General features: G+C 40.9%; 1 protein-coding gene across 2 annotated transcripts in view; it reads right to left on the bottom strand.

Moving 5' to 3' along the window:
• Positions 1 to 4,912: 4,912 nt before the first annotated feature.
• l(2)gd1 (lethal (2) giant discs 1) overlaps positions 4,913 to 23,334 on the bottom strand; it is a 30,276-nt gene continuing 11,854 nt past the window's right edge. Inside the window, exons 8-17 of one of the 2 annotated variants that reach the window (XR_010855632.1) lie at positions 22,052 to 22,172; positions 21,089 to 21,253; positions 20,715 to 20,911; positions 18,958 to 19,110; positions 17,314 to 17,489; positions 16,225 to 16,345; positions 15,946 to 16,097; positions 9,108 to 9,198; positions 5,672 to 8,975; positions 4,913 to 5,629 (exon numbers count right to left, since the gene is read on the bottom strand). Coding sequence is in view for 1 of the 2 variants with exons in the window: in XM_067118513.1 (XP_066974614.1) it covers positions 8,850 to 8,975; positions 9,108 to 9,198; positions 15,946 to 16,097; positions 16,225 to 16,345; positions 17,314 to 17,489; positions 18,958 to 19,110; positions 20,715 to 20,911; positions 21,089 to 21,253; positions 22,052 to 22,172 (1,302 nt within the window). In the remaining variant the exon portion in view is untranslated. Of the gene's footprint in view, positions 8,976 to 9,107; positions 9,199 to 15,945; positions 16,098 to 16,224; positions 16,346 to 17,313; positions 17,490 to 18,957; positions 19,111 to 20,714; positions 20,912 to 21,088; positions 21,254 to 22,051; positions 22,173 to 23,334 lie in introns of both variants that reach the window. The other variant, XM_067118513.1, reaches the window with a different exon arrangement.

Genomic DNA, 23,334 nt, shown 5'->3' on the forward strand with positions numbered 1-23,334 from the left:
TGTTCCGTTCCAGCACGTGGAAGGGTCCGCTGTAGGGCTTAGTTAGTGGTGGACGGACGGCGTCGACTCTGACGAAGACGTGGGTGGCGGATGACAGCTGTGGCAGCATGAAGGTGGTTGCTTTGTCGATGTATGGCGCCTGCAGGCGAACTTGCCGGCCACATCGCGGAGCCTCTGCAGTGATGGGGAGTGGCGTTCATCCGTCACGAGCTCTCCCGGCACCACGAGGGGTTCCCCATAGGTTTGTTCAGCTGCGGATGGGGTGCCGTCGGCTCTGGGGCGGTCCTCAACCGAGGAGGACCCACGGCAGCTGATGTTTCCAGTCCTCGGCGGTGCAGCGGGCCATGAGGATGACTTTAGGGACCTGTAGAACTGTTCGACCAGGCCGTTGGCGCTGGGTTGTGCGCTGTGGTGGTGTGGTGCGTGGTTCCCAGCAGTTGAGCCAGGGCAGACCACAACTCGGAGAGGAAAGCGGGGCCCCTGTCGGTTGTGATGTGGTCCGGGATGCCGGCGGCTAACCCAACTGGAGAGCAGGGCCTCGGCGCCGCGCTGGCGGTGGCTTCTTGCATGGGTGTGGCCGGGCCACCTCGTCGAACGGTCTACCACCGTCAGGAGGTATCTGGATCCGCCTGACGGGGAAGGGGCCCGGCGACGTCGATGTGGATGTGGCGGCGGCGCCCTGGCTGTGGGAACTCGCCTACCCCGACTGCGTGTGACGACCCACCTTACTGGTCTGGCACTGCAGGCACTGTTTTGCCCAGGCCGTGGCGTCCTTTTGCACCCGTGCCAGACGAACTTTTTGAAAGCAGTTTGGCGTGGTCCTGCTGGAGGGTGTGAGAGGCCGTGAATTATGTCGAATACCTGGCGGCGTGTGAGGCTGGAACCAAAGGGGGGGGCTGACCTGTGCTGATGTCACAGAGCAGGCTGGGGCCTTCGGGGCGAGGGTCACGTCCGCCACTGAGGGATGTGATGGCGGTGCGGTATGCTGGGGTTTCTGGGTCAGCGGCCTGTTCTCTGGCAAGATCCTGGTAATCTACACCAAGCTGCACTGCGTTCAACTCGACTCTGGAGAGGGCGTCTGCTACGGGATTTTTCTTGCCGGGAGGTACCTGACGGAACAGGTAAATTCGGCTATGGCTGAGAGGTGGCGCTGCTGTCTGGAAGACCATCGTCCCCTGCTTCGTGAAGGCGTGAACCAGTGGCTGGTGGTCTGTGAAGATTGTGAAGGGCGTCCCCTCCAGGAGGAACTTGAAGTGCCGAACTGCGCGGTACATCGTGCAGAGTTCCCTGTCGAAGGTGCTGTAGCGGGTCTCTGCGGGACTGAACTTCTTGCTGAAGAAGGCGATGGGCTGGGGGGCGCCGTTGATGATTTGCTCCAGAACAGCACGGCAGGCGACGTTACTGGCGTCTGTCGTCAGCTGGAGGGGGGCCTTGGGATCCTGGTGTGCCCAGGCGGTTGCCTTGGTGAGGGCGGCGTTCGTCAGGGAAAAGGCCTGCTGCTGGCTGGGTCCCCAAGACAGGGACTTCGGTTGGCCTTTTAGGACTTCCGTCAGGGGGGCCGTGGTGTGCGCGATCCCGGGGATGAACCGCCTGTAGAAGTTTACCATCCCAAGGAACTCCTGGACGGCCTTGATGGAGGTGGGTGTCGGGAACTTGGCTACGGCTGCTACTTTCGATGTAAGAGGGCGGACGCCTGTCGGAGACACCTCGTGACCCAGGAATTCTGCTTTCTGGACGCCGAAGGTACACTTGTCGAAACGGACGACGAGGCCGTTCTCTTGGAGGCGCTGGAGGACTGCTTTGATGTGTCTCTGGTGTTCGCTGTGAGACCTGGAAAATATGAGAATGTCGTTGACGTAGCAGACGCAGAATTTTAGGTCCCCCAGGATGCTGTCCATGAGCCGCTGGAAGGTGGCCCCGGCGTTCCTCAGCCCGAAGGTGGAGAAGGCGAACACATAGGACCCGAAGGGCGTGATGATGGCTGTCTTTGGTATGTCCTCTGGCGCAACAGGTACCTGGAAATAAGATTTAAGAAGGTCCAATTTAGTGAATATTTTGGCCCCGTGAAAGGAGGCCGTGAGGTCTTGCATGTTGGGTAGAGGGTAGTGGTCGGGCTCTGTTGCAATGTTGAGCCGCCTGTAGTCGCCGCAGGGTCTCCAGGAGCCGTCCGGTTTCTGCACCATGTGGAGGCCCATGGACTGGAGGCTTTCCTGCAGATGCCCATCTGTTCCATCTCCGCGAATGCTTTTTTCGCCTCCTGAAGGCGCTGAGGGGGAAGCCTGCGGAACTTCGCATGTGTCAGGGGCCCTTTGGTCACTATATGGTGGTATATGCCATGCTTGGCTGGGGCTTCTGTTGGCGGCCGTCAGGAAAGCAGCCGGGTCTGGTGTCTGGTTGCGGTCCTCTCTGGATGCTGGGAAGACCGATTTAAAGGCCCCTGTGTCGACCAGCATCATCCTGCCGGAGACGGTGTCACGGACGTAAAAACCTACTGTTTTTGAGGCCCTGGGTTCTTCGGCTGCCATGGCGGCCTGTCCTGCTGGCCGCCGCCACCCCCGTTTTTTGAACGGGCGAACGAGCAGGGCGGCAGGCAGTTTCGGGCGTCCTTTCCGAACCACTTGTGGTAGCAACAGAAGCCCGGGACCTCCATCTGCTGTGGTTCGGTGGGCGTCTGTTGGCGATGGCGTTGACGGGCTGCTCTACGTCCTCTTCAGGCTGGACGGAGCTGACCGGCTGTGTGGCCGGTTTTAGCCGCTGTGAAGCCTTGACGGAGTCTGTGAGGTGTTGCGCCGTCTCTATGAGGTCCTCGACAGGCAAGGTGTAGGGTGAGCGATCTGGTTGCGTACCTCCGGGAGGAGTTGGCGAAGGTAGATTTCCGTGTGAAGCTTATCTCCTGCCGCTTCTTTGTGCCACCCAAGTCTGGTAGTGACAGGAGATCTACGACCATGCCCTGCCGCGTCTCTTGAATTGAGGTCGTGGCGTGGGTTTATGGCAAGGTCGATAGCACGGGCGCCCCACTCGGCGATGGGCAGGGAGCAAGCTTCGAGGAGGAACTTTTTGTGGTGCTGTATGTGAGGTGTGTGTTTGGTACTCGCGAGATGAGTTTTCTGTACACGTCCTCCGGAAGGGCGTTGAGCACTGTGTCGGCCTGTAGGATTTCGTCCCTCAGGTCCGCGATTCTGAAGTGGCTCTCCACCCTGCGCAGCCACATCGATGGGTTCCCCGTAAACGGCGGCAGCTTTACGGTGAGGGCGGCCCGCGATGTGTGCCCGGCCGTCGTGTGTTCAGGGCGCTGGTGTGGAGTTGCGGGAGGGCCTCGATGCGGGGGCAGGCGCGGGTGTGATGGGAGGTAGGTAAACCTCCGAGTCCGCGAGGTCCGCGTTTAACTGCATGAAGGAGGATACCCGGCGTCCATGCTCGCTCCTGACCCCTTACTGGAGTGGGGTACTCGCGTCAGTACGCACTTTCGTGCGCCGAGTGGTTCCGCTAGTGACGCTGGTGGGGTACGCCGACGAGAGTCAGCACGCTCAAACGCTGGTTACAGCGCCGTGTTTAGGCCGCTAAGAGCGTTTTGGAGAAATCCTGGAGCCAAGACTAAGTCGCCGTGTGAGTCCGCTAATGGCTCCGGGATACTCCGGGGGTCACCACTGTAAGGTGTCAAAGAAACGAGCAGGTAAAAGTTACTGCTACTTTATTACAGATCCAGGCAGCTTATATAGCGGCCGACTGACGCCAGCCCGCGAGAGACAATGGAATTGACTGTGACCTGAGGTCGAAACAATAAACAATAATATACAGTGAACGAGTACAAATTACAATACAAAACATACAGAGCTACAATATGGATACAGTCTTGATGCCTGTGAATGAAGAAACATGTGATACACAATGTGTGACATTTGTATAAACACGCATAAAGTAAAACTGATTAAAATGCGTGACCTGGCACGTTTTAGGCATGACTAATTGAGCTTGAAGAAAATGGGAAGTCACCAAAGAAAACAAGCTCAGCGGAGACTTAATTAATGGCGCCGCCGAAACACTATCCTGGCGCCGATGTGGTGACTTTACACTATCATACCATTCCACACAATTTCATTATATTAAATAATTGTAAGTCTGAAAGTTAACAATGCTTACATATTCTAATGAACCTATGAGGTTGTTCAGCGCAAAAAGGGAAATTGAGAGTAAAACGGTTTTAAGGTGTAACAGGAGGAAATCCTTGCAATTGCACTATGAAACAACATTGTTAGGAGAGGGTGGAAAGTAAAATGGAAGAGAGAATATGAATGGAGGCACAGTGAAAGGAATGATAGGAGTTGCAGCTACTGTGGAAGGATGACGCCTGAGATGCACTCATGGCACTAACCCCCTATGGTAGTAGATAATGCAGAGATGCACTGAAACTATTATTATTACATTTTTTCTTAACTTACTACAGACTATAGCAATGACACCCACTTAAAAAGTTAAAATCAGCCCAAAAAAATTGATCAATATATATGTCCATAAATGTAATCAAACCCACTATGTCAAAAGGAGCAACCTTACCTTAGGCTAGTCTTGAGGGCAACATCTAACGGCTCTTGCCGTTGTTCTGTACTGTTCTAACTTCACCTGAAGTTACGAAGCTGTGAGAATGTAGTCCACCTTGCTGTTAGCTGAATTTCCTTCATAAACCACCCTATTTCTTTAATAAAGTATCTTACAATTTTACAAATGCCACGTGTATCCTCCTACTCGTACACCATTTAGAAAGGAAGGCCTTCATAATCAATGTGTGGTCTTTAGTAAACAAATAAAAATCATCTTTACCATGCCTCATTATAGAATTGTATTTTATTCTTCATCATCCACCTTTGTAGTAAGTACATTCCATTGAGGAAAATAATGCACCAAAACTCTGTGATCTGTTAAATTATTTTATTTTTTCGTTACAGTGTAAATAAGCTCAGCTAAATATCAACATTGAACACTGATCAAGAAGCTGGAAACACAATATCTTGTAGTAATATAATTACAGTAAAATATATCAATGAACAGTATAAATTCTACATACACAGGCACTTCTGGCAAGACATGAAAATTCAACTCGCCACTGATGCAGGCAACCTCGAGTAAGCTACAAAAATATTATGAGATAATATGGCAGCAAATAACTAATCATGTACACCTCTGAACAATCTAATTGTGACCACTACAACCCCTTAAACAGATTTGAAATACCTCTGCTCTGACAGCAAAGTTTACCATATCCAGTCATTCACTTGTCATGCTATGCTACAAAATCGAACTTACTAATAGCATAAACTATGTAAAAGAAAAAAAAAAAACTTTCTCACTGAAAAATACAGAGGTTCATCACAATAACAGGTACTTCTCCTCTTACACATAAGGTTTATAAAGTTAGTGCAAACAATATTTGTAACTGAGGAACTCAGATGATAATCTTATTGCACTCTTCCCTCTTTTAACAAAACCACATCAGTAACAACATGAGAGAGAGAGAGAGAGAGAGAGAGAGAGAGAGAGAGAGAGAGAGAGAGAGAGAGAGAGAGCACCTTTCAATCCCTGAAAAACTCTAAGTTCTTCAGTAATGATGTTTAACATGAACTTTACATGTAAACTGAAGCATGCAAAGCTAATTAAAAGATATGGATATATTTACTCAGCACAGCAGACAATGTCCAGAAGAAAGATATTCTGACAACATTTTAAGAAAGATGAAGTAAGCAAAACACAGTAAAGTTACCACCTCAAAATAGCCATCTAATCAACAATTTATTAATGATCATTCATTATTTATGAGAGTACAAAGGACTGCCAAGATAAAAAATACTCTCCTCCATAACTACAGAGTCTGAGTCCATTTGTAATCTTGAAACTACTTTGCAAAAGATGAAAGGGAATGAATAATACCTATAGGCCTTTTCCAGTTCCAAATAGGATATGTTAAACAATTTCACCAGCACTAGAAGTACTTACATCGAAAATTTAAAATAGGAATACTCTGAGTTTGGACCCAGAATCAATTTTACTTTTTAACACATATGAGCTGCATAATTATGTATATGAACATAAAGTACATATTTTTTTTTAAGAGACACTGAACTCAAAACAACTGCACACATTACCTTTGAAAACCTTAGAAATTTTCACACCATTCTGTAAACATCTCAAAATACTTTTACATAATTGATCAAATATGAATTTTACTGTTTAAATTTCAACAAAGTAAATTCCATTAAAAACAATGATCCATTAAGAACAATGAACACAGTAGTAACTGGATTTCAAGGTACCAGGAACATACTCCCTCTATTATATTAGTTTTGAGTATCAATCACTGCTTTACCCTATACCAATCTAATTAAAGAGTGTGGCACCTTTTGACTAGTTGTAAGGTACTGACAAGTAATAAACAATAAAGTAAACACAAAGAAGACAATGGAAGAAAGGAAAAATCACATAATAAGCTTTAAAAATGACTTTCACTCCAAAACAACCTACCCTTCCATTCCTGGCTCATGAAATTAAAAGAAAATTTGCTGGTTATCATAAGATCAAAATATAAAATAGTTAAAATTTTTTTTTTTAACTATTATCAAACGGATTGACAGGACGACTGATAGAGAGAGAATATCACCTAATTATAAAGGGAATCACTGCATGACTTTCCATGATGACCCAATTCAGTTATCACTACTCACTAGAAAAGAAAAAACTATTAAATTACACATAATGAAGCTGAAACTGATTTAAACCTTTTCCTTCATACAGGAACAATAGCATTTAATTCTGGTGAATTCTTCTTGACAAAAAAAGAAAACTGTTAACATGCACACCATACAAATTCAGTACATGATTGGCAATCTGTATGAGCAAGTCCAGTAAAATACTCCATTTCACATCTGCAGAAGACAATTACAGTAGTGAGATGCTCCACTTCACAAGAATAAGTTGCAACTAACCTTGGGATCTTAAAAAGTGTCCCATAAACCAAAGTCTGACAATGAAATCAACTTGCACAAGGAAGGCTTGATGGCTACACAAAATTAACTTCAGGCACTGGACAAGAATACATTTCAAAGCTAAATGCCCTCAGGTCAATGCAACAGGAAAAATATATGCTAATTTCAAAATTACCAAGATTTTCAAAACCCAATCAAGCTTAAAAATAAACACTGTTCATGCTCTCCTACATTAAATTAATAAAAATAATTATAATGAATCCTTACTAGCATAAAAGATTAATAAAGTTTTAGAGCAATTTAGCAGCCTTATTGAAATTACAGTTTATGGAAAACAATGCTTCTAATGGTCAGACCACATCAACCCACGTACACTATAAAATTAAACAATCATTTAAATATATAGTATAACTTGAAAGTATTCACTGGTTTACAGTCCTCATTAAGGAAAGTACAGAAGATTTCATGGGATACCCAAAAATCATACTCCAGGAAAGAATAGTGTGAATTAATCTTTGCCCTCATAAAAATAGAAAGATATTTAAACAAAGCCCTACAAAAACCTGTAACTCCATAAGATTTTACTAGTTTTACAAAATCTCCCACATATTCTACATCCTAATTCCTTATTCCCAAGTACTGCCTCAATGATGTGAAAGAACAAGCTGTTGCCAGCAATGCTGCCTAATACTTGCATGAACCAGTCAGTAAGAAATCTTTGCATGAAAGCAACAGCAACATTTTTTGCAACAAACATTTTTCATACAAACTGTGCAACACCTTACCTCAACACAGTGGCTCCTAACCACACCAACCTGCTCTGATCATGAAGAAAAAGGAATTCACTACACATAACCAGACCTCCCATACGAAGAATTCCTTAACTCTGAAGTTCTGAACAGATGACTGAGGCAGACAACTCTTCAATCAAAATTTCAATTTGATGACTCAAAAGATCTATTCCCAGTAGAAGGAAACCACTATGGAATATCAACTTTGCAATCGGAAGGACATTCTATAAAATGCAACCAGGCAATTAATACATACAGTTACTAATTCCCTTACTGACACTACAATATATCATAACTACTATTTTAGTGTTTTCTGTAAATGATTGGCTGGTGATGGCTGTACTTAATCTTGATCTAAACTAAATCACAGATGAGAATTATTATATGTGCCCTGCAGAATATATGAGCAAGCATTAACATAATCTTCTCAGAATCAACAAAACTCAGGTATCCTAACATTATTTCTAAAATGAATTTTGTCAAAGTGAAGTGCATTCTGCAAACAAAATATATATCTTTCAAATTGGACAAATATAGTCAGTCCACTATCAAACTATATACAATAGGTTTTCAGAACTTTCTAAGCAGCTAAAACATTTTTCAATTCAAAGAAGCTTTATAAGAAACTGTTTGCTTAACATAATTCAAATACAGCATCATAAAATGATATGAAATATAAAAAAAGCAAAAATCAATACAATAAATAGATATCTAACTTAACTTCTGTCATAAACATGTATCAAAAACGATACTACTGTACTGGACAAAAGTGATCATTAAAGCTCTTCATGGATTAACGATCCCTGAAGAATAGCAGCAACTATTATAGAATAAAACTTATTTATACCCAGATTTGATAGTTAAGGTTCTATAACTCCTAGTAAATATCAATCATTATAAAAATGCACTGTACACAAAAGCATAATGTTCCTCCTGATACATGTCTTGAGAAATGCATAAAATATACCCTTAAACTAAACCTCTATGGTGGGACAAAATAGAAACTGTGATCTACACAATTATATTCTTAAGCTTTGCATCAAAAACAATGCAAATAACTGACCAAATATATGATACTTATTTTTCAAAAGCCATCAATTACTAACCACTTTTCTGTCACCTTCTCTAATTGTTTTGCTACAATAGGATTTCGTACACGTATTTTGACTTCTAACTTACCCCCAACCATCTTCTTACGCTCATCAGTCAACTGTAAGAAAAAAAAATTAAGCACACTTAAAAAAAAACAGAAGTTATTATGAACAAAAAGCAGATTACCAAGAATTACTAACATAACACAATATTCTTATAAGAACAAAAAACCGTGCTTTATGTTACTTACATCAAAGGAGTCATGAAGTGTACACTTTGTTTCCAGTGATACCAGTGGAACCTTCACAGATCCTATTAAGGTGTCACGATGAAACCAACCGCTGAAAAAAGGAATCAACGTAAACCAACCGCTTAGTTTCAATCTACACATTACACAGTAGTAATCACTGAAAATACATTAAAACACTGAAATTGAGCATAAAACCATTCTAACTGTAATTTTACATTATCTGATCATGGAAGTTATTAAAAAAATGACATTTTTATAATAAAATAGTTTTATATATACTTACCAAGTAATTACATAGCTATTAGTTTCTATTAAGGGGCAGCTAGAATTTTGAAATTCGCAGTAGCACTACTTTTGTTTTGGCTATGCGATGACCCCGCCCACTTTCTGGGTAAGAGAGGAACCAGCTTAGCAAATGATCTCATATGTTTGTACCTTCCTAACCATGTGAGGGGAGGAGGGAGGGCTTTGATTATGAAATTACTTGGTAAGTATATATAAAACTTTATTTTTTTATAAAAAAGTCATTTTTATATAAGCTACTCTGAATCCCACATTGTAGGAGGTGGGATGTATGCATTATCTATCCTAACACATCAAAATTATAATGTAAAAGAAATAGAAGAATTGCTAGCATTAGTTAAAATGCTTGCTGGTTCATTACCTGTTGAGAGAGCTGCTACAGAAAAGTGCTACCTCTGGATGGCGCTCATCTCAATGTATAGCAGCGTGGCATTGTAGCCTGGAGTCGCCTGCTACATTAGCGGGATTCCTTTGTTGCAAAGGAGTACCCGATTGCACAAAAAGAATAACAAAGCTGCCCCTGCCCTAGGCACAGTACCAAAAAACAAAACCCGAGAATAAAAAACACAATCGCCTATAGCCAAACGTTAAAGCATACTATTACCCAACCATTTATAGACAAAAAACTGGTGAGCACTCCAAATACAAAGTACCCCCAGGCTCCCCTACAACTCGACACCATGAATCAAGGCGAGAAAACAGGAAGGATGAAGGAAGACTTCCTACACTCCTTCTCCCAACACCATACCAGCAATCGAAATAGGACCCAAGGTATTGCAATTTCCATAGACAGTTTCAATGTCACACAAATAATGAGCTGCAAATACCGATTTGTATTTCCAAAACGTTGTTTGTATAATAGAAGTAATAGACAAATTATGCCCAAAAGTCAGGAACATGGCAACCGCCCTCACTTCATGTGCTTCAACTTTCACTACGGGCAACAAATCCTTGTCAATTTGAGAGTGAGCCTCTAGAATTAGATCCTTTATAAAAAATGCCAAGGCATTTTTCGAAAGAGGGCGAGAAGGATTCTTTACTGAGCACCAAAGGTTGCTCGATGGCCCACGGATCTTTTCTGTTCTAAGTAAATAGTATTTTAACGCCCTTACAGGGCAAAGAGTTCTCTATGTCCTCCAGACCTAGAATATCTACTAAACTTTTAATAATGAATAAGTGAGGCCAGGGATTGGAAGGGGACTCATTCTTAGCTAAGAATCCTAAGGTAAATGAGCAAATTGCATTACCCAGAGATCCAGGTCAAGAACCAGCCTTCCCCACAGTTTCCACAACTTTAGGCATATGAGAGGGTCGAGAGTTCATTCCGTGAGGAGAACTTGTTTTCGACAGCCGAGTTCGTCTGCTAACACGTTGAATTTCCCTTGAATAAACCTGGTTAGGATCTGGGTTTGATTCTGATCTGCCCAAATGAGTATGGCTCTTGCTGCTTGGCAAAGGTAAACGAATGAGTTCCCCCTTGTTTTTTGACATAGGACAGAGCCATGGTGTTGTCCGAGCGGATGATCACTGTCTTCCTGAACACCTCTGATGCAAACGGTTGCAATTCCCAGTGAATTGCTGTCAATTCTTTCACATTGATGTGCCACTTCATCTGTTCTTAAGTCCAAAGGCCTGAAACTTCCATGTCTCCCAGGAGGGCTTCCCAACCTAGGTCTGATGCATCTGAATAAAACACTTGGTCAGGGTTCAGAGGGAGGAGCAATTTCCCTCGAGAGAGCTTGTCTCTTGAATTCTACCAAGCAAGATCCTCTTTTATTTCCCTTGTTATCAGAAAAACGAAAGAATCCAGGTATTTCTTTCTGTTCCAGTTGATTTTCAGAAAGAACTGTAAGTTTCTCATGTGTAGCCTTCCCAGGCACACAAACTTTTCCATGGACGAGAGAGTCCCCAACAGGATCACCCAGCTGTTCGCAGAACAGGACTGAAGGGCATGAAATTTGTCTGCCTTCTGAAGGCACGAGTCTATTCTTTGGGGGGAGGAAAAAACCCGAAAAATACGAGTTTATCCTTATCCCCAAATAAGCTACCTCCTGAGAAGGAGTCAGTTGAGGCTTTGGGAAGCTTATCAAGAGGCCCAAATCCTGGGCTAGAAGAAGGGTCTTGTGAAGGTCCTCTGCACATTTTTCCTTCGACTGGGAGCGAATAAGCCAATCATCAAGATACAGCGAAACATTGACTCCCATCAAGTGTAACCATTTCGCTATTGGGGCTAGTACAGTACACGCATCAATACCTGTGGGGCCGACGACAGACCAAAGCAAAGGGCTCTGAACTGGTATACTTTGTGCTGGACCACGAACCTTAAAAACTTCCTCAAGTCCTGATGAATTGGGATATGGAAGTAGGCGCCTTTCATGTCTACCGAGATCATCCAATTTTTCAGACAAATGGGAAGCCTCTTTGTCTGCCTCTACCCTGAAAGGGCTGGGGTTGAACTGGAGAAACTGTCCTAGCGGTGAAGGCTGGAGACTCTCTAGGTCGTCTCGCTGATTGTGCGAGAAGGTACTGAGTAGACTTTTTCTGCAGATCAGAAGCAATCTGCAGCACAGTCGCCCGAGGGAAAAGGTGCTTCTTACCAAGAAGAGAGAAGAGGAGCGCAGACTTCTGGGAAGGTGTAACTCCCTTCATGGTGCAGGAACACCAAAGCTCCCTTTTCTTGAGGATTCCCATCACAAATAGCAAGGATGATTCAAACGAACCGTCTCTAATACCTTTATCTAGGCAAGAGATGACCCCCAAAAAATCCAAAGAAAAGTCTTCCGGGATATGAGGGCAATCCTTCAATTACAGGCAAGAGCTCCTACTGCCCAGTCAAGAAAGCTGAGAACTTCCAAAACCTTAAATAAGTGTTTGATAAGGTGGTCCGATTCCGAGGATGAGAATAAAATCTTGGCTGAAATGAACGGCGACCGTCTGGAGGAGTCAATTAACCCGGAGAAGTCTCCCTGGGAGGGGGCAGAAGTTCCCATGAATGGGGCCTCTCTGGTTGCATAAGAAAGGTATCTTCTCTGCGACAATCTCGATGGAAGACAACTAAAAGAGGCTCTTCCCTGCTCCCTCTTGCTCTAGAGCCAGCTTTCCACCTCACAGGGAGCTTTCTTAACTGAAGAGTACAGCACCATATTAGGAAGACTCAAAGAAATCATCTGATTATCTATTAGGTACGTCGAAGCCGGAGAAGCCAGAGCTAGAGGAGAGAAGAAATATGGAAAAGTCACCAGCAGAAATCTGAGTAAAGAGGCATACGCCGAAGGAGGGGTAACAGGATCCACTTCTTCCTCAGAAGAAGAAGAAATTGGCGACAGTTCCGCAATGGGCTGGGAGCTGATGGCGCTTTCTGAATTAAACCCAGGATATTATCCAATTTGCGTTGGATCGACTGAAAAGAAGGATCCAAAACAGGAGCCTGTCGCACTGCAGAAGATGAAGAAAAAGACGTAACTGGGAGCGAAACTGCAACTGCTGGAGCAGGAGAAGGCAGCACAGAAGGAAACATGGGCACTACTGAAGAAACGGACAAAATCGCAAACTCGGAAGCGGAAATAGACTTGGGCGCCAACAGAACGTCTTGCTGCAAATGATGAACGGGTGCCAATGGGCACTCAGGAGCCGATGGGCGCTTTGGAGCCAGTGGGTGCTTGGGAGCCGATGAGCATTCGCGAGCTGATGGCCGCATGTGTGCCAGCGGCTACTCAGGAGCCAAAGTGCGCTCAGCTAAGGGGTGCTCAGGAGACGAAGGTCGCACAGAAGATGAAGGGCGCTCAGAAAGAGCCACACAACAAGGAGCAACACATTCAACAGGAGAAGGAAGTTCTGGCGCCATTGGGCGCACTGGCGCCAACGACTGCTTCTCAGCCAAAGAAGATTCAGGTAAAGCTGATTGTTCAGGCACTACAGGAACAGGAGCTGGGGACATGGGTGCTGGTGAGTGCTCCGACATCACTATCTGTCTAGGCAAATCCTACAAACCTAAAGATGGGCGCTTAAAAGAAGACGAAGTTCTTGACACAGAAGAGCATTTCCAAGTAGTAGCGTGCTTAGAGGGCTGAACTAGTCCCACTAACTCTGGATGATCCTGGGAGAAACGTTCCAGACTGTCCCAAAAGTTACAGGAAGGAAAACGTTCTGGAGAAGTTTCTTTAACCTTCTTAACAGGAATTGCAGGAGGCCGAGAAGCACCAGGGGCGCGCCTCTTCAGAGGGCAAGATTCACCTTGAAAACGCCATTGGTGCCTAGGACTGGAGTCACTGCTGGAAATACTAGCTGAAAGACAATCAACTTCCATAGAGACACCTTTCCAGCGGTGCCCTGTCGTAACCTGGGAATCAGCAACAGGTACGACTGAGGGGGTGACTGGCAGACCCCACCGACCTCCTTTGGGCTGTCAATTTGGCTCCTCCCAGGTTTAGGGGAGTTTGCCAGGGACCTTGGCCTAGGAGAATCAGCGGGACAGACAGCCACTTCCTCCACTAACACTTCACCATCACCTTTCGCATTCACTTTGTCCATCAGGACTTTAACAAAAGCATCAATTTTCTCCATCGTACTAACAAGTAAACCAAACAAGATTAATTCTAGACTCAAAGCTGGTATTGAGGTCAGGATCGGGAGTAAGGGAGCCAGGGTGCAGAATGATTGGTACAGATTGAGACGGGGTTTCAGGTGGAGATTTTGCAGACACCTCACTAGCTAAAGTCTTGTTACTAGATCTAGCCGCTGCTTTCCTCTTTTTATCCCTGTCTAATTTGGTCAGATGACTACCTAAAGTCTTCCACATTTTAGAATCCCATGAAACATAGCAGGCTTTAGTCAGTCTTGTATTGCAGCCTTTACTGCAATACCTAAAACTTTGAGAGCCCAGATTGGACACTGTTGACAAGTCGCGAGATACAGAAAATCTCAAAAATCATCAGAATCTGTAATACTGGTCTCCAGTGAAAACTTGACACGTTCTATTGTGCTGAAAAAAGGCTACCATAAAGAGAATACTTCACCAATGATTCCAAGATCAAAAGAAAAGAGAAATTCCAAAAAACCGCTACTGCCAATCACTGTAACCACAGCCATCCGCCGGCAGAAACATATTGAGATAATTTGCAAAGCTGGTTCCTCTCTTACCCCGAAAGTGGGCAGGGTCACTCGCCTAGCCTAAACAAAAGTAGTGCCACCACGAATTTCAAAATTCTAGCTGCCGGTTAACAGAAACTAATAGCTATGTAATTACTTGGTAAGTAGCTTATATAAAAATTCCCTCAACATACATATGTTTACAATAGTAAATGTTTTGTAAAGATTATTCAGTTTCATCAGGCCACCAGGTCATTCCTAAATTCATAATAATTCTGACCTAAGTGATTGATATATTCTTAAATAAGAAGTGACTACTGGAACTGGATAACTAGGTAGGATGAGATCAAATGGCACTGATAAAAAGCAAAAGCCAGGTGCCCCTCTTCTCGGCAGAGATGCAAAAATTCTTAGTAGTGCCTAAAATATGCTGCATAGGCACAGTTTAGGCCAGTAGGCCAGAAGCCCTACAGGGATCTGTACACAAATATGCTCATACTGCTTTTGATCTAAAACCATACTCTTAAAATTAACCAGCAGGTAAGTTAAATGTAGACAGTGATGAAAATACATCAGTAAACAACAAGACCTTAAAATAATGTTTAAATCTTAACCCTTAGTGGACGGATCCCCTCAAGAGAGGATCTAAAACAGGTTTTGGGTGGTGGTCGGATCCCCTCTGAGGTGTATTAATATTATGCTCCATACGATTTGGCTGTGTCGAGCAGGAAAGTGTTTCCAGTACTTCAATGGCCCGTAAATGAATGGTGGCAACTTTAGGATTACGCTCAGATCAATCAGTGGGCATCTCAGGGAGATGAGTATTGTTCTTGACTTATGGGGGGATGTCTTTTTATTTATTTGCTCATAAATATACCCAAGGATTGCTGTTGGTTTTAGTTCTTATCTTTTATGTTATGATGTCAGTTATAATTGTAATTTTGCCAAGAAAAGTGCAAAGAAATACTAGAAAAACATGTATGTATACCTCCAAAAAAGTTACTGCATCTCCCGATCTCAGTAAATTTACGTAAATATTTTACAACAATTTTACTGATTTTAGTTCTTATCTGTTATGATATTGTGTGAGCTGTAATTACAATTTTACAAAATAAAATAAAATAAATTATTAGAAAAAACATGTATAACTTGGTAAAATTTACGAGTGTTTTGTAAAAGAGGTCCCACACAGGGTTGTAAATTGTCACTTTCAACTTCCCATGGAGGGTGGGGAAAATTTTTTAGAATTTTTTTCTTACACCATTTGTATTTGCATATCCTCCACTTTCCATTGGCCAACCTTAAAGTATGCCCGGTCTGGGGGGTTGCATGATATACAGTATAATTAGCCTGCCCCTTAAGAGTTAAGGACAAGCAGATCCATTTATTCTGGTACGAAAAAGAAATGGGGTGAGTTACTTGGTATTGGCTTGGCACCTTAACTTACCCCTTTGCTACAACCTGAACTTTCACACCATGTCTTTTAAAGACACGAGCAAGAGCCCTGGACTTGCGATCTATACTGAAGACAATTTTGTGATTGTACTCTGGATTGTTGGTGTCTTTGACTACATACGATCTATCTTGTGGTGGATTTTCCTGTTCAAAAAACAAAAAAGAGAGTATCATTACATCAAGTCTATTTTACACCAAATGCAGCAGGTGAATTATGACTCAGTCAAACCAGTAAACAAGTTACAAAAGCAGGTTTTGACAATATACTTACAGACGGATAAGGAAATTCTATTTTCACGTATGTATCAACATCCTTTGGGTTGTCCACATTGAAATTAACTCCTCTCACAACAGTAACTTCACAATCGGAATCATTCAAATCTGTGTTACACCTGTTGAAAGGAATTAAAAATTTATAAACACATAACAAGCATATGCATTCTATGAGTAATACAAGATTCCATTACCTATATCTAAGTATTCTGAATGCTTCTGGTACAGTAACATATACTGTAGATTCTTACTCTAGTTTCAACTGTGCAAGAACAACTCAAAACATTATTCTCCATTCTACCTCAAGATTATACTTTTAATTTACAAGTAAAAATAACTTGCATCTGAAATCAATTTTGAGTTTGGTTATAAAATGCCTCAGGGTCTATAGCATTTCCCTAGAGTGAAATTTTACCATATTAAAAACTGAAACCCTGCAAAGCTATTTCATTTCCAGAAAAAGTAAACTTCATTATCATCAATCTTTTTACAAGATTTTCTCGTTTTCCAGATTAAACTTGAAATGAGCTCTATCCGTTCCCTTCTGTCCTGTGTACTTTCTTCCTGAATTCCCTTTTGGTCTATATCTTACTTTATAATTTTCCTTCATAATTATCTGAGCCTCCTTCCACGTCTTATGTATAAAGTCCTGGCTAACAGCTCCTCATCCTTTCTCACTGCACATCCAAACAACTCATTCTCTGAAATCATGGCCTGTTTTCCAGCTGCTGCACAGCACAACTCTCTATAACCTCCTCACTCACAATAAAATCTTCCAACTCAGGCCACGAATCTTTGTATTCTACTCTTGCATTCTGCAAGTCTTCTATGGGCATCATATGCTTTTGCTGTTTGCCAGTGGGATATCTTATCTATTAGTCCATCAATCTCCGTCCACTTCATCCAGGCATTTGCCACTCTTCTTACTGCCATCTCAGTACCAGTTTGGCAGTCCAGTGTGTCTCCAAAGTAGGGGAATGTTCTAAAAAGCTGACAGCTATGAACAAAAAATTGAGTTCTTATAAGAAAGAATATTTACTGAATAATTCTGAATACTCTATTTCAGTTCTAGAAAAATAAAACTTACTGAATAATGTTGAATGATCTGTTTTCATAGTGGAAACGTGGAGGGTTGTCTCCACGTTTGAAGGCTGCCCGAACTGCATCAAGATCTTTCTTTGTGTGAACAATCAGCTGCTCAAATCGATTAGAACTTGCAACATCTCCTGTTGCTTTAAAGTGTTCTCTGGTCTGAGCACACATCTGGGGATTAGAAGAAAAAGAAAAATTTACAAATTCACTTCATATTACTAAAACCTTTTTACTAGGAACATGGTAAAGAAAAACTAAAACGTAGTCAGTACTGCTACAATTTTCAATATCAGTACTGTTGTAACTATTGCCTTCATCCTTAAATCCAATTTCTTACATCTGGATTTATTTGTTTCATAATACTGTCAACAAACCACCATTTGACATGTTCCTTATGCTAAGAGTACTGCAATTTGCAGACAAACAATAATACGGTAACTTATGCATGGGTGAAACAGCAGTGACCAAAAACAGATGCCAAAGTTGCTTGCAACTGTCAAGTCAATCAGAAAGCCATCAGCAATGTCTTTCCTCTAGCACAGAGATCTAACTACCGGTATACATAAAAACAAATAAACATTCTCATCTAAAAAAACCCTCTTATGAAATGTTCAGGAGGAAGAAGATAAGGAAATGTTCAAGACATACTAACATAATAGTCTGATTTAAATTGAAGTTACAAGGCTGCAAAGTTCAATACATTGTACATCTGACAAAAAACTAATGACTATTACCTGTTCACAATGAAACAAATACTCTTCACATACATTATATATATACTCTGCAGTCACAAAAAAAATTTAGTAACTATGCTAATCCACAACATCGATGCTGAATATTTAAATACTTAAATATACCAACAACCATCTGAGCATGTTTTCCTCCATGTAAGGAAATAAATGAATGGCTCCAGCAAGTATTAATCTCATCCATGCACAAAAGTTAGGCTGTCTAACAACACTGTCTTCTTCATACCAACTAAAGGCCTCTCTGGCCTTCTGTCTCCAAAGACTTCTGTCTTGAGCACATTTCATCCAAGTTATTTACATGACATTAATATGAAATGCAATTCACACTCAACATAGTGCAAAAGAGGTCTTCCAACTTTTCAGTTTACTAAATAAGAAACATCAAGATCTTTGAAGTTAATAACGTCAGCAAGTTCCAGAAGGTGTGGTTGGATCACAAAAAAGCGCCCAATCATGCAAAAGCCATTATATCAAATAAAAATGAAATCTCAAAAGTGTGTTCCCTAAATCAGATATTCTTTAGATCAGTTTCTCAAACTGAGCATTTGCCATAGTGACACAAGAATCTCAGCTTCTCAAAGCACTTGTACTACCTTTGAAAAATACTTCAAATATAGCCAGAAACTCCTAATATAAAGCAAAACTATCAATCAGGTGGCCACCCCCTGGTGGCACCTTTGATTAAAAACTCCATAGAAAGTTATGTTTTTAATTAGTTTTTGGAACATATTGAATTATTACATGAATGCGATACTTGGTAACATGCAAACCACAGCTCATTTCCAATATTTAACACGTAACTCTTTATTAGTAACAATGAGACAAAATAACTGCACCTACTAAAAATATTTTCTTTTCAATAAGATCCGAGACACAAATTACTTCAGTACCTTAATTTGAGCAATCAAGTCCTCTTCAAGCTTGGTGTAGATGATGGTTATGTCCCCACTGACATGTGGAGGAGCAACGACACAGTCTTCTGCATTAACAACTTCAAAGTCAATATTTGTAGGACTGACTTGTTCTTGGGGTGGTACAGGTACCTGTAACATGAAATTTTAGATAAATTGTGATACAACTCATTTTTTATATACTATTACTTCCTTACCAAGCAAAATGATCACAAAATGCTGAAAAGATAATTTGGCATTTAGTACTCTGAAGATTACAAAATACAATATTATCATTTCAGATTTGGAAACCACCTTTAAATGTACCTTTATTCCTTTTATTAATGCATATTACAATCCAAACACTGCAGTTGTATAAACATCCTAACCAAGATTAACTCATATTAAAAACAAACATAACCTCAGCAGGTCTGCAGCATTGTAAGAACCCCTAAATTTGCTTGGGCATTTGTTCATGACACAGAGTACACTTTTAGTATATTCAGACTATAGTAACTAAGAAGCTACTTATTTCTTTTCTCTATCATAAACTAATACAGGAAAAATGCCAATCCTACCTGAATTTCCTTTTCTTCAAGGAAACATTTATGTACACTAAAATATTCTATAACCTTATTTCTCTCAAAAGTCTGAGTGTTAACTTAAATGGCCTGGTTATGTGTGAAATTTTGGCTTTATTAGGCAGCAAATACAACCACTTTATCATTTCAAGTTTCACAAACCTTACTTATAAATAAATCTACTTCCTCCCTCTTTTCCTTCAATAGGCTGTACATTAGCAATTTCTGTGTGTCAAACCTGTTATCAACCAGTTATATTGGAACTAACTTTATTTGCCCAATGAACATTCATTCTAAACATTGAAACAATACATGAAAACTTGTTTGTTTATCATTTTTGGTGTACTGTACACTTAAATTCAGGGCTTTCTTTTCATGATCTTTTCATGTGTAGTTTTCTATTCCAACAATCTTTCAGAATGTTACAGACATCAGCATAAAATTCCCTTTACCTGACAACAGAAATACATCAAGTAACTTCTGATGCTAGTTTTACATACAGTATATAATGCACCTAATTATGGGAAATTCTAGTTGCTGTTTACAAACCAGCCAAGCAAATTCTTAAAACCTAACAAAGGGGTGACAATTCTAAGTAGCAAAATGTAATCACATTATGGTTATAGCTTCAATTCCTTGTAAAAAACATCCTGCAGAAATAAGAAATAAGTTAAATAATTCCTCAGACACAAACATTTCTTAACCAATAAGCTTCCTTTATTTCATAGTAACTCAAACCAAACACATACCCAATTAATATATCGATATATACATATCTATGATTTTTACTGGTATAAAATGAGAGCTGCCCAAGACAAAATCACAGTTCATATCTAAGATGAACCTTTGCACCAAAATTTGTATGGCACAATTCATTTCAATAATCAACAGCAATCCAGAGGACTGAAAACTCAAAATCACAACTTAATTAGTTGCCCAGAATACAAACCATCTCCCAATGAATATACTATGGGGTAACTGCCTCCTTCTTTAAAAGGATGGTCTCAATAAAAATGACCTACTTCCAAACGACAAATGACCTTAGGCTTTCAGATGACAGTTTGCCTCTGTAAACCCATTGATAATTTCAATATATCATTGCCCTAATCATACAATTTATGACAAAATGTTGAACAAAATTAGAGTATGAAACAAGAGACAAATTAGGTCACTCACTGTATTCATATCAACGGGTAATCCGCCTTTGGTGGCCTCAATGAGCTGGTCAAATCCTTTACTCATCCGCAAATATTCTTTGGCTTGTTCTATTTCCCCTCGCTTCTTGGCCTCTAATGCTGCTTGTTTAAACTGTCCCTGTCTCTTGACTAAGAAAGCAAGTTGCTTCTCCACTCTCGACTGGGGTGCATTACGAACTGGGAGAAAGAAATCATTTTGCAAAACTGTGTTGACTTAAAAATAAAAATTGTTCATAACAACACTTCCTAAAAAAAGCAGGAGACACCACAGACTCCATTACCAAGTGAAGCTTATAGCAGAGGCAGTCTGAAAATTAAAAACAATCTCAAAAGTTTCCCATCACATAAAATTACCATTGGGTGCAGCAGGAGCCTTCTGTGCAGCAGGAGGCTGTGGAGCAGCTGGACGAGCCTGTTTTGGAGGTGATGCACCTTCAGTATCAGCAGCAGGGGCTGCTGGTGCTGAAGCTGGTGCAGGAGCTGGACCACCTCCACCAGCAACAGGTATGGGAGGAAACCCTGGAAAAAAGAATAATCCTTATCAAATATGTACATGATAAATACACATAATACTATATATAAAAAAGGAAAGTAAATTTATCGAACAGAATTATAAGGATAAGAGAAGAATAGTTTAGCTGGAAAAAAGAGCAATATAACAGTGAAAACTATTCATTTAAACAAATAATATATCATACAATGAAATGAGAAATAAAACAAGTTGACCTAAATTCTATAAATACAGAAGAACCAGGCAGCAGCTCAAGTGATGTACAAACAGACTGCATACGGTTGGTTACATTACTTTCTTTTAATATCGTAACTTTACAAAGTACACAGTGTGAAATTCTACGCAAAAGTTAAAAAATAGATAAATGAATTACTGTTCTGACAAAGAACACATGCGAAACTGTCCAGTCAAAAAGAATCTACCTCAATCCACATAACATCAACCTTACACATGAGCTGATACCAAGCCTGCATATTATAAAGAGCAGCAGCATTCAAAATACTAAGTTAAAGTAAGGTGTTGCAACCATATGTTATCATTGCATAAGAAATATGAAACAAAAACAAATCTCACAGGAACATGCAAGTCTTAATGCAATCAGTGATTACACTTTCTTGAAAGCAAGCAGTTTTTCAAATAATCATGAGTGCAGGGCACTATAACAACCAATTCCATTTCATAGATTCTCATCTAAATTGAGGATAAAACATGTAAAAGGTATTAAGGGTATAACTGTACAGTACTTTCATTTCAATGTTTTCATAAAACATTAGAATTAAACACTACAGTGCAATACAAAAACATACCGGGAGGGGTGGGAAGTTCATCAAAGTCCACAGGCTTTCCAGCTTTATGGAGTTTAATAGCATCCTGGTATTGTTTCATGATTCGTTGGTTCATGCGTTCCTTTCGAGCATTCTCTTCGCTCTGAAAACAGAATTACTTTTATTCGAAAACTCCAAATTTCCTACTGGAACACTACAATCCTCTATTAGCTTCTTTAGTGAAAAAATTCTAAAGATTAAGGAGCAGAGAAAGGCCTTTACAAATTTACTATACAATTTTTGGTGTAATACATTGGTAAAAATATTACAAGATAATTGGTAGAATGTGCTGGATGTATCTAATTATCTGACATCTTCAATTACCTTTATATCTAATCCTTGGGTAAAGAATTATGTCACTACTATTCAAACCACACAAAACGAAACCAATCCCATTAGTTTCTGAGTTCTATCACTCAGTACAAGATTTTAAAAAAATTTCTGCCAAAATTATTAAAATCCCAAAATCCTTGTGAATTCATCAGGTTTTCAATACCAGATTCTCCATTAAACATAATCCCCTTGGGGGGTACGGCCTACATTGTACCTTGCAGGGCACACTGCAAAAGAACTTCCACACTTTAAAAGTTAAAAGTTACTAGTCCTTTGCAGAATCCCTTCAGCTTATGGCAGTATACTGTCTCCTTTTTGTCTTTCAGTTATTCACTTCAGTCTCTTTCCACCTGGCTGTCCAATTTCTCTAACTTAGTCTCACTCTAATTTTCACATTTTAGAACAATCCTTAAGGCTCAGCCCTATCAGCAAATAGAAATATTACTGGTCTTAAAAATGTCATAACTTTTTTGAAGTGAAAAGGTCTAAAAACAGAAAACCAAATCCCCTTTTCATCTCCAGGCTCAAAAACAAAGAAAAAAAGATAAAAACTGTGAAAGCAAGATTTACTTCTTATTCAGGAAAAACAGATGCAGGAAAATAATTTCAAAGTTTGGCAGAAAAGGGATAGAAACATCATTGGACAGTGCAAGCAGATGACTGCTTCATTCCCACAAATTTCATGCGAAAAGGGAGTGACCTGAAGTGTTACAAGGCATCATGAGGCGGTACTCTCTTATCATTTAAACACAATCTTGTCATGGAAGGCAGTAAAATGAAGCTCTCAGAGCAATACTCTAAACAAGGGTAAGTCTAACAAAGTTTTAATAAGTGGATAACTAGTAAGCTTCTGGAAGTGGTAGATTCGGCAATCTGAACCATGACCACTTACTAGCAAGTCTCAGGAAAAATAAACACTAATCACAGTGGTC

Source organism: Macrobrachium rosenbergii, chromosome 16, assembly GCF_040412425.1.
Source record: "Macrobrachium rosenbergii isolate ZJJX-2024 chromosome 16, ASM4041242v1, whole genome shotgun sequence".
NCBI classification, from domain to species: domain Eukaryota; kingdom Metazoa; phylum Arthropoda; class Malacostraca; order Decapoda; family Palaemonidae; genus Macrobrachium; species Macrobrachium rosenbergii.